This window comes from Abramis brama, assembly GCF_963993115.1.
Source record: "Abramis brama genome assembly, chromosome: 25".
Taxonomy (NCBI): domain Eukaryota; kingdom Metazoa; phylum Chordata; class Actinopteri; order Cypriniformes; family Leuciscidae; genus Abramis; species Abramis brama.
Genome location: NC_139987.1, coordinates 27,099,243 through 27,111,732, shown reverse-complemented (window position 1 = coordinate 27,111,732; position 12,490 = coordinate 27,099,243). Strand labels below are relative to the sequence as shown.

General features: G+C 34.7%; 1 protein-coding gene across 4 annotated transcripts in view; it reads right to left on the bottom strand.

Moving 5' to 3' along the window:
• The window catches only part of nup155 (nucleoporin 155), a 43,638-nt gene extending 31,612 nt beyond the window's left edge, over nt 1-12,026 (bottom strand). For 2 of the 4 annotated variants that reach the window (XM_084104033.1, XM_084104035.1), the window contains exons 1-9: nt 11,886-12,026; nt 11,002-11,170; nt 8,630-8,767; nt 7,525-7,621; nt 7,381-7,451; nt 7,094-7,186; nt 5,120-5,386; nt 3,614-3,687; nt 3,442-3,533 (exon numbers count right to left, since the gene is read on the bottom strand). In XM_084104033.1, the coding sequence (XP_083960159.1) occupies nt 3,442-3,533; nt 3,614-3,687; nt 5,120-5,386; nt 7,094-7,186; nt 7,381-7,451; nt 7,525-7,621; nt 8,630-8,767; nt 11,002-11,143 (974 nt within the window). In that variant the 5' untranslated portion in view covers nt 11,144-11,170; nt 11,886-12,026. The remainder of the gene's footprint in view (nt 1-3,441; nt 3,534-3,613; nt 3,688-5,119; nt 5,387-7,093; nt 7,187-7,380; nt 7,452-7,524; nt 7,622-8,629; nt 8,768-11,001; nt 11,171-11,885) is intronic. The other 2 variants (XM_084104034.1, XM_084104036.1) reach the window with 1 other exon arrangement.
• Nucleotides 12,027-12,490: the final 464 nt, after the last annotated feature.

Below are 12,490 nucleotides of genomic sequence, written 5' to 3'. Positions count from 1 at the left end.
TTCAACATTTACTAGTACATATTTAAATATTAATGAAAATAAATAATGTAACAAATGTATTGCTCATTGTTAGTTCATGTTAATTAATACATTAACTAATGTTAATAAATAAGACCTTATTGTAAACTGTTACCAAGATTTATTAAAAAAATTAAATAATGTTATTATTAATAATTGTTATGCAATTATCATCATCATTATTGAAAGCTTTATATTTTTAAAATTAATTTTAAACGTATTAAAGAGAATTATAAATTTATTATTAATATTAAAACAATGTTATTAAAAATTATTATTCATATAATTTAATGTAATTCGGAAAAACTAGGAGTGCATATAATACACATATTATAATACTATTAATAATCTAAATAATTATTATTAAAAAAAATTCAACATTTGACAAAAACTTAATATATTAATATATTGATTTATTGTTAATATATTGTTAATATATTGATCCTTATTTATATATATATATATATATATATATATATATATATATATATATATTTCATATTAATTTAATAATTTACTAAAATGTAATATTAATTAAATTATGAATAATTTTATATATATATATATATATATATATATATATATATATATATATATATATATATATATATATATATATATATATATATATATATATATATATATATATACATATACATACACACACACACACATATATATACATATATATATACATATATATATATATATATATATATATATATTAGGGCTGTCAAAAGATTAATCGCGTAATCACATCCAAAATAAGTTTGTTTAAAGGGATAGTTCACCCAAAAATGATATTTAAGCCATGATTTACTCACCCTCAAGCCGTTCGAGATGCATATGTCAATCTTTTTTCAGACGAACACATTTTCAGTTATTTTAGAAAATGTCTTAGATCTTTCAGTGGTTATAATGTGAAGCAATGGGGTCCAGCTGATTCAAGTCGCAAAATGTGCATGCATCCTTCACAAAAATAATCCATCCGGCTCCAGGGGGATAAACGAAGGCCTTCTGAGGGTAATCCGTGCAGTTTTGTCGTAAATATATACATATTTAAAACTTTATAAACGAAAATAACTGGCTTCCGGTGGCGGTCGGTGCGCGTTCATGGAGATGGTTGCTGGCATATGACGTAGGACGTAACGCAGGAAGCGTCGTGACGTAGAACGAGCGTGACAGCGCAGCCAGAGAGCAGAGCAAAGCAAAACTCTACGTTCGCTCTACGTCACAACGTCATTCATCTCCATGAACGCGCGCCGACCGCCACCGGAAGCCAGTTATTTTCGTTTATAAAGTTTTAAATATGTATATATTTACGACAAAACTGCACGGATTACCCTCAGAAGGCCTTCGTTTATCCCCCTGGAGCCGGATGGATTATTTTTGTGAAGGATGCATGCACATTTTGCGACTTGAATCAGCTGGACCCCATTGCTTCACATTATAACCACTGAAAGATCTAAGACATTTTCTAAAATAACTGAAAATGTGTTCGTCTGAAAAAAGATTGAAATATGCATCTCGAACGGCTTGAGGGTGAGTAAATCATGGCTTAAATATCATTTTTGGGTGAACTATCCCTTTAAATAATATATGTGTGTGTACTGTGTATCATTATTTTGTATATATAAATACACACACATGCATGTATATATTTAAGAAATATTTGCATACATATACTGTATATATTTATATATAATTTATATTATATATAAATATATTTTTTATATATATATATAAATAACACATTTTTCTTAAATATATACATGCATGTGTGTGTATTTATATATACAAATTTAATTATACACAGTACACACACATATATTATTTAAACACAAACTTTTATTTTGGATGCGATTAATCGCAATTAATCTTTTGACAGCCCTAATATATACATATACACACACACCCCCACACACACACACACACACACACACACACACACACACACACACGTACATATACAGTATTCTCCTCCTCACCTAAAACTCACTAAAACCTATGCAATGTTAAATGTGTACAATAAGTAATTAGTTTAGTTTGGGGGTTTATTCACAAATACCACTACCAGCAAATTCTATAATACAGCGGGGGTACAGAATCAGAATTTGGTATAGTGAATTATTCATGTTTGGTATCGTTTGAAATGTCTCACTGCGACTGGTACAAAGGTCTCATGCTCAAAGAAGTAAAACAAAAGGTAATAAAGTTTTTAAGAGTTTAGAGATAACTTGCACACAGAGGAGGGCGTGTTTTCCAGGCAAATGGCCTCCTGCTCACAAAAAGGTGTAAACTCTGAATGCAAATTCCCAGTGTTAGCAAATGTTTCCATGTGAAAGAAGTTTCTGTCTTGGTCTGAATTGCAGAAAGAGGCTCGGGGCGATTTGTAACCTAAATTAGCCCTTGATGCCGAGTGTATGCAAAACACTTCACACCATGTATTTTAATGTCAGGTCCGCATCTTCTCTCTTTATTCCAGAGCATTTTATGTTTTGTATTTATTATCTTTGAACTGATTATGAAATTGGCATGATAAATTTACCTGACATAAACAAATTGTTACATTTGATTTTATTCCGACTGACTCTGAAATTGTTTTCCCAAGTAGATTAAACGGATTCGTATGTTACTGCAAGTTTTGCGTCAGATTAGCGACGACTAATATTTGGCAGAAACAAGAAGTGAATTTCCGTTTAGGGCAGCAAAAGTGCTGTTTGACCAACCTAAATCTGTGTGTGTCTTACCTTAAGTTTTAATTTAATGTTACTTTAAATAAGTGTTCGTGGGAAACCACGGCATGGCCAATACAAAGCTATTATAAGAGTAAAGTAAAGTTGGTCCACTTATATCTGTAATAGTGGCCATACCTCTACTGAAGTAAACGTTACTTTAATTTCAAGTGTATGCAATAATGGGGGCTATACCAAAGTATCTTTGATTGTATAATCGTGAATGCGACCGATCTCAGGTATATAGCCAATATAGCTGGCGAGATTGTGATCGTGAGACCCAAGGCGTTAAACAAGGCGTGAGGACCTGAGTGACATCGCTTCCTAATATGAACTTGTAAAATATAAGTAAAGGGTTAAATAAAACAATCAAATGTATTGCTAAACTATTCTATAATTGACCAATAACCAATTGGCAATCTAACTGAAATTCGAGGTCGTGATAAAATGGAGTCAGGTATAAAATGGAGTCAGACACAAGCTTAAATGGAATTTAAGCCACACGGAAAGACAGTAACACGCAGAGACCTTCACCCGTTCTGGCGGAAACCCCTATTTGGACCGAGAAACGGGCTTATAATATATATAATAATCATTCAAATTTTAAACTCATATTGGTTTTCGGTTATCTATTCATCAGCCGAAATGTTTAAGAGCATCCATACAGAAAACACAGGTGAATCTCTACCTGGCGATGTTTCCAGCCGCTGAGACGATAGAGCTCTGAGACATGGCAGCGACTCGACTCATTCCCTGCCCATCAACACCGAGATCATACACCTGACAGACACCAGAACACATCAGAACGACACTCATAACCATGAACACCACACAACACGATTCATTATCGAAGCACACACCTGCAGAACGCCCTTCTCTGAGCGTGTGTATAAAATGTTACGGGAATTGTCAACAGCAATTTGGACGACAGGATCTGCAACAAACAACAAGATTCAAATGAGAAACATGAGATCAAAGCACAAACCATTAGGGCTGTCAAAACGGCTGAAAAGCTCAATTCGAATTTCCTTCTTAAATATTAGCAAAATTCGAATTATTTTCGAATTCTAAAGGCAATACTTAATGTTAGAGGAAAAAGGGACTGCATTGTCTCCTATGCCTAGTGTTTTATTCTCCGCAAGCGAGCGCAATAAGTGAATATAAACCAAAACAAGCATCGCATCTTTTATTGAAATGAAATTCACTTTTTAATGTGCATTAACTTTTGAAACAATTGTTCTTAAATAAAATATAATTTCCTGCATATAAGTGCATGCAATATAAGTGCATGCAAGGAAAATTAGGTTACAATAGTGCATAAAACTGTGTAAGTGCATCAGTAACCTGAGAAAACACTCTTCAACAGAAGCGTAATGAACTACATGAACACTAAATAGCAAACTGGCATTCAGAAACACTCACTTCTACTCACTACATCTACATATAGTTCATCAAAAACCCCAGACGCTCATCTTGATCTGAGCGAGTGCTGAGCGCTTTCTGTTGACAGTGTTTCCAGCTGATGAAAACACACACTCAGCTCTGACCGATGCGCGACTTTTGCCAGATTTTGGAGGGTTTTCATCAGCAAGAAGCCTTTTCCCGACATTTTCCAAATTAGCAACGCAGCCGCAGCACTGTATACTGGATAAGCTAACAAAAACACACCGCGTCAGTTGCGTCATCATCATGTCTCGCGCGCCTCTTGACACACCAAAAATTCAAAGTTTTCAAAAACAAAGTTTTTGTTCTAGCCTAGAAATCTAGACGCACCCTAGCGGCAGCTAATTTTATTTTGCAGCCAGTGTGGTCTAGCAACTCTCTGTTGGCTTGCGAGCTGGAAAAACCAAACTCTAGTCGGGCCAATCACATCGTGTATAGAGTCGGTGGGCGGGCTTAACAATGACGGCAGAGTTGCGATGGTTCCGCGTGAATTCCCTGCTACTTGAAAACAAAGAAGAGCTGCTGGTGCTGGCGAACAGCGGTCTTTCCAATCGGCTTTGGCCACGACTCTGGAAGTTAAGCTTTTCTTTGAGAAAAGAACGGCACTGAAGTCATTCTTAAAAAAGGAAGATGTGTTCGGAGTTTTGCCGACCGGATACAGCGAAAGTTTAATCTATCAACTAGCTCCGCTGGTGGGAAAACGCTCTAGTTGGTTGTAGCGCTATCCTATTGAAAGACAACCGTTTATCCCACCCCTCGGATTGAGCCCTGCCAATGGTGTGTTCCCAGACCCAACATCTTGATGTGGGTCTGGCTTGTCAGGCTACAGTTTTTCTGTAAATTCAATGAATATTCTAAATTCGAATTTTTATTTGACAGCCCTACAAGCCATCCAGTTTTGATCTTCTGAATGGCGTTCTCACCGTCCTCAGAGAAGGAGAACTGCAGGAGCGAGGGAATGAGGAAGGACAGGCTGCTCTTGGAGTGGTTGATCTTCCTGCAGCGCTGACTGAACCAGCCCGCCTCGGCCTGATACGCGATCTCGTACAGGCAGCCGTCTTTACCCGCCATGAAGATGCGGCCCACGTCCGTGGAGGTGATGGCCAGCAGATACGTGTTATCCGTGGGGATGGAATACAGAGGGTCCGGCAAAAGCTGCATCGCTCCTGACATGCTGTCATTCAAACCTGCTGGAATATAAACACAGATGGGGCCGAGAGTAAATTTGAAAGTTTTATATTGCAGTATGTAAATACAGTCAAACCAAAAATTATTCAGACATCAGATTTCATTTTTGGTATTTGTTTGTTATGTGTTCATTTATATAAGTGAGGAGAGCACAATAAAGTAAACTATGACATATTATACACAAACATTCTTCATACAGCGACTACCAGTGAAAATTTGGGAGCAAAAATGATTCAGACACTTTGAGCTGATCATGTTTTGCTGAAGTGTTTTTTCTTTAATTGCTAATGCTCTTTTTACACACAGACTGAACACAATGAAGCATTGCTTGGTGATTGGTTGAGCTAAACTGGTATTATCTAATTGTGTAGTTAAATTTAACAGCTGACAGATATTCAACATAATTCATGTGTGAGACAGTCTAACAGAAGGACGGACAAAACCAGTCAAATATCAACTGAGTTCTGCTCATATTTTATTACCATTTTCTAAACTATAGCGAATAAACTGTGATAATGTGAGAAATGTTGAAGGAGTCTGAATACATTTTGGTTTGACTGTATATCCGCCTAGCACAGTACTAAAGTTATTGACACATTAGTGATAAAGTGATATCGCGGAATCCAGTCATAAAAACGAAATTTACGGCATTACGCGGAATTTCACAGAATTTGTAAAATTGATGAATAAGTAAAAAGCAGGTCATTATACTTAAATCAGGAAGTGTCTGTGACTATTAAAAAACAAAAAGACTTTTTAAATACAAATCCTGCATGTTCGGCATTTCTCTGTGTGAATGAATGCACACACACACAGACACACACACTGAAGCATGCAGTGTTTTCAGCCTCTGCCACCTCACTATATGAGGACGTGAACATATAAACTTCATTTCCAGAGTCACTTTATGAGCATTTTACCGTTTAATTTGAGAAACACACAGAAACTTAAAGGTCTTCACAGCAATCCGTTAAAACTTGAAATTTTGACAAATATATTACTGTTGCACAGTAGAATTTAGCTACGTCTCAATATAATAATAACACTAACACTAATAATAATAAGAAGAATAAGAATAAATTATTAACTATTAATATTAACAATTTTAGTTTGTTTAATTTCATATGATTAAAAGATTAAGAATTAAATTCATGTTTTATGCCTACATTTGATTGCCAGAATGAAATTAAAAAATGTAAATGAATAAATTGTTGTTTTTATGAATTCAATTGATTAGACATGATTTTGATCATTAAAATGTAATAAAAACATTCAAATGGAATCCAGAAAACTTAAAACAGAGAAAACAGAATTTGGTTAAAAAAAACAAAAACAAAAATGCTTTTTGATTACTAAAATTTAATTTAACCATTAAAATGGAGTCATTAATATTAATCAAACAACAAAAGACAAAGAGAAAATCACTTGTGCTTTTAACTCAATAACTTAGCAGCTTTTAATAAGAAACAATTTATATTTAATTCATACAGTGAAGACTATGCTGCGTTTTATTTTTACATTTGATCATTCAAGTTCTGTAGTATTTCTTAATAAATGTTAAATAAAACTGAAAAATGTATTTGTCCTATTGTTTGTAATTTACTTTCTTTGTTCAATATATATCGAGATCTATATCGTTAAATTAAGATTTTGGTCATAATCCTAGTAAAAACATGCAAATGTTGAACAAATCCAAACACGACACTCACCTGTCTGGACTTTTGGGAAGCTCAAGCCCAGGATCACAACATCCACCGGTGTGGCCAACACTAACAGGAAGTGGATGTGAGGCTGAAAAATACCTGTAACAACAATATTTATAATATAAACATAAATCAGTGGTAAATAAAAAAAAAATTCCATAATCTCCAGAAGGGAATCTTTTGATGCATTACAGGTATGTTTTCTGGAAAAACGTTCTAATAATCATCCACAATATTCGCAAGTACTTCTGAAGGTGAGCACTAAATAGTGCGCAACAGACAAACCAACTAACCTGGCTTTGGTTTGACCAGTCCAACTGACAGTATAGTTTCACTGAGGCCGTCAAAATACGCCACATCACTCCTGAACAAGACAAATCCCAATGAACATCAGGCATCTGAAATATCTAACTGATATCCGACCTGTCGATACTCACCCATCCTCATAATTCCACATAAAAATGTCATTATCAATAGTGAGCCATGCCCTGGATATTTCAGGGAAAACTCCCATCATGCAGTTGCACTGCATATCTGTTCAGTGTCAATTAAGGCATCGCAAACAACTTAAAAGTCGGCATGAAACAAAAGATGCGCTAGTGTTTTCTTCCCTAATGTGACGTATATCCGAGTGAAACTCTTCTGGAACAAGAACAAATGTGGGCGGGGCTTGATTTTGTCCGTGGGGAATTGAATGGATGGTTGTGGTTTGCTATTGGCTGATCTCATGTGAGTGACAGGTTGCCCCGCCCACATCATCAGAGTAGAGATGCAGCAAGAGGAAGTTATTCTGATTCATGATTACCAGGAACATGATTTTAAAGTGCCCCATTATGTTTTTTCCAAATATTCACTTTCATGCAGTGTGTAATATAGCTTTCTGTGAATGTAAACATTCTGCAAAGATGTTAAGTCAAAAGTGCATGATAAAGTTATAGTCTCCCAAAAGAAAGAATCAACTCTGAACCGCCTTTACGAGTGTTTTTTGTTTCGAATCCCACTGCGTTAAGGTTCTACGTCATTAGAAAAGACGTTTCCATATAAAGCCCGTCTATGTTGTCCGCCTGCGAACTTTTACTGGTAAAATCAATGTCATCGTTACGGTCTTTACTCTGTGTACAATCGCTTAGCTTTAGGAAGCCTCCGGAGCTGAAGTTCAATTATGGTAATGGGCGTTTGGCTTCCGACGGCCGGTGTAAGCGGTAGACCAATCACAACAGACTGAGTTGTCTGGCCAATCAGAGCAGAGTAGCTCACGGAAATGAGGGATTTAGAGAGATTGATTCATCCGAGGAGTCGTTTGAGAATCATTGAACAATGTCATTGTGTTCAATGTATATTATGAGAAAATGAAAGTGTTTTTTTTACTTTTGCTGCATGTAAACCTGTTGTAGGAGACTCCAAAACAGCACAATAGGGCCACTTTAAAACAATAATGATGTGCGCGGATAAATAATTTATGATAAATACTTTGAGTAATTGTACAAGACACTTTCTTTGCAGAGATTATCATCATAAATAAGCGTTTGGATGGTAGGATACGACCGAACTGCTCCACGAGCTCCGGGGGCAAAGGAACCCTGCGGATGGTGCTGAGCTCGGGAAGACTCGGCACGCTGATCAGGCCCGGTCCCTGCAGAGGGTAATCCATGTCCGACACCCCCGAGAGAGAAGGCATATCTGCCAAACAACAGACACAAGCATGAGTAGTAGTAGAGTTTATTTGTCCCCATAGGGAAAGTAGTTTGCAGCGAGCTCACACAGACATTTAAAGAATCACAGTTGGCATAAACAAACTATAAATTAAAGGTGCAGTGTGTAATATTTAGGAGGATCTGTTGACAGAAATGCAATATCATACAAGTCAAGTCAAGTCATCTTCATTTATATAGCGCTTTTAACAATGTAGATTGTTTCAAAGCAGCTTCACAGAGATAAGCGTATAATTTAAGGTAACAGAGATTGGTTTGGCTTTATAGCGGTTCTTTAATTAAGTTATTTTCCAGCAAGTTAGTTTTGATTGATTTGCTTCCATCGCAACGATCATTTGTTATTAAATTAGGGGCCACTAAGACGACACCATTCTCTCTACACAGACTTTAAACGCGAACCTGTGAGAAACGCTGATGGCGTTCACATGCGCATTTAGAATTGGTTCTATAGTTATGTGCGTTTGAATATACGTGCGCAGGTTTGGAATTCCCTACAAGCCAAGCCTAAACAAACACTGTAAAAAATGATTTTTTTGGTGAAGTAAATACTACTAAAAAAACAAAACAATGTAATTTACATGAAAAAGTTAGTTCAGGCAAGAATTAAAAAAACTAAGTAAATTCCATATCAGTACTTAATTCAAGCGAGTAGAAATGAAAGCGTAAATATCAACTCAATAAAATTAAGTAAAAATTACTCAACTTTTCTGATACTGGGGTTCCCATCATGCACTGGACCTTGAATAATTAATGAGGTTCATTTTTCACTGGTTTCCAGGTGTATTTACACTGTTTTATCATTGCTTTTGTTGTCAGGATTAGTAACTTGCCATTTTGTGACATTTCGAGTAAATTTTCTGCTCAAAATGACACATTCAAACACAAAAATGATCCATCAAATGTTACCGTCATTGTGTATTGTCTACCAAGTATTGAGGTCTTTGCATTCACATGATGCTTAACATCTGACATGCTATAGTATAAATTACTTAGATAATCTAAGTAAAGCACATACTATAAATGACTGGCATAATTCAATGTTATTGTTTGAGTCAAATGTAATGCAAAGGAAATTTCAACTAAATCGATATTAATCAACCTTTAACTAGCCAAGATAAAATTACTTATTTTCTTTGTTACTTTCACTTAACTAGGTTAAGTAAAGTTTACTTAATTCCATATTCCAAGTAAATTTAACGTAAAGATTTCTAATTAAAGCTACTGATAAATATGTTTAGGTTTTTACTTGGCAAATCTTTGTAAATTTACTAGCATTTTCTGAGTGGAAAAAGTTGCCTAGCTTTTTTCAAGTAAATCCTACTCCAAATTTTTTTTCTTTCCTTATAAATTTTGATAAAGAATTTTATTTTATTTTGTCGCTTTGGGGTAGGAACGCGAAACGAATTTTCCCGACAACGCCTTGTCTGTAGAGTGGTAAAGGGATCCTCCATAGGGAGACATCTATGTTTTCAGTGGTGTATAAAGACCTTGATGAACCGTTATGTTTTTATTAGCTTAGAATGAAGCATTTCTATCTACACACACCGCGGGTCTCCTTACATTGACATGTTTCTACGGTGGCCCTAAAAGGACAAACGCGTTTCTTCATTATGTTGTTCTCTGTTTAAAGAAGCTATAGCTAAAGTCAGCGAATAAAACACTGACACAATGATGAACAGGTAACAATAATATTCGCAATTACATATCGTTTTATTGAATAATTAAGTAATTTATTAATTTATCTTTGTAAAGAAACCTCATTGTTTAACCTACTACTCTCTGCCGTCTCAGACGACGACATCACTTCCTGTCGGCCACCGTAACTTCTGTTGGGTGCAATTCGCAACCTCACCACTAGATGCTGCTAAAAATTACACACTGCACCTTTAAAACAAATAAATCTAATTTAAGATAACCAGACCAGCTGACCATCATTCAACACTAGAAGAAGAATTTAAAAAATCTAATTGCTTGCGGGATAAAAGATAGTTTGGACCTATTTTTCATGCATCTGGGAACACAGTCCCGTCAGTCAGATAGCAGCAATTCAAAAGCATAAGATGAAGGATGCCTCGTATCATTCACAATGATGTTAGCTTTATTCTGCACTCTCTCTTTATATATACTCTCTCTATTTGTTCAAGTCTCAACATGCAGTGCATTAACTAGAGGCAGTTTAACAGGAGGAACAGTGACTCTTACTGTGTGACGGGACATTGAGGAGCTCTGACAGGTCTGGGAAACAGCGATCCTCCTGCAGATGCCTGTCAATCAAGCGGCCCGAGTTTTCCAGAGCCTCCTGAAGAACTGCAGCGGGACCGCTGGAGCCCAGACTGGACGGCATGATCACTGGAGAGACTACACACACCACCTGGAGACACAAGAACATCACATCAGTGTTATTATACATGCATGTACATACACATCACCATATATTTATAAAAATATATAAATATTCAGTAAAAACATTTATTTATTTATTTTTTATTTAAATAGATTTTTATTTATTTTAATCAATTTATTTAGGTAGTATAATTTTATTTATTTTTACACTGCTTTTCTTATTTTTATTTATCTAAATCAAGTTTTAATTTACTTATTTTAATCTTTTTTTTTTTTTATCAAAACGTGTTATTTAAATAGAATTGTATTTATTTATTTTAATCAATTTGTTTAGTTAGTTAGTTAGTAAGACATATATAGATAAAAACAAGGAGGTAGATGTCTGTATTCATTCATTCCAAAAAGATTTAACCCAAAATGAAGAATATGTGAAGCTGCTTATGTTATATAGTGTGGAAAGTAACGTAACTTAAATAATAACCAAAGTAAGTCGTGTCATCATCATATCATTTCTTTATATAGCCCGCTAAATCACCCGTGACTGTAATAACAGCCATATCCAAACATAATACACAAACAATGTGATTTTATTCACCAGATCTGAAAGTAAACACGTTTGATTATTTTCAAATGAACAACATGAGTAGCTTTAGCCGTACAGCTAATTCAAAAAAGACTGACGACATTCTCTGAACAGCTTTACTAGAGCTCTGATTAAACATACAAAAACACAGTAATCTTACCTCTTACTGAAAACTATATTCATAAAATATCAGCTGAAAGTGAAAGAAGTGAGTTTGTGAACTTCAATGACTCCCGCCAAGCGCGTGCGGCTGCAGTAGCAGTGAGTGTGAAGCGCGCTGAAACCACACACTCACACACACAACACTGCTGCGTTTCAAAATAAAAGTCACCAGTTTCTCCTGCCTCTGGTGATGATCGGGATGTATAATTTTACACTATTAAATATTTTTGAAGATAAAAAACTTTCAACAAAAGAAGGTGATTACATTAAAATTATAATAAAGTATGTCACAATTTTACAGTGACACATAGTTTATTGTAATAATATAATATATACAATATTATATAATATTTATTGTATAATATAATAAATAAAAATATAGCATATAAAATAAAACCATAATTAATAAATAAATGATAATATAAAATAATATAATAAAACCTTGAGATATCATACAAAAGAAAACCATAAATAATTAATAAATGATAATATAATATAATATAATATAATATAAAAAAATAAAACCTTGAGATACCATACACAATGAAACCATAATTAATTAAATGATAATATAATATAATATAAAAAAATCTTAAGATACCA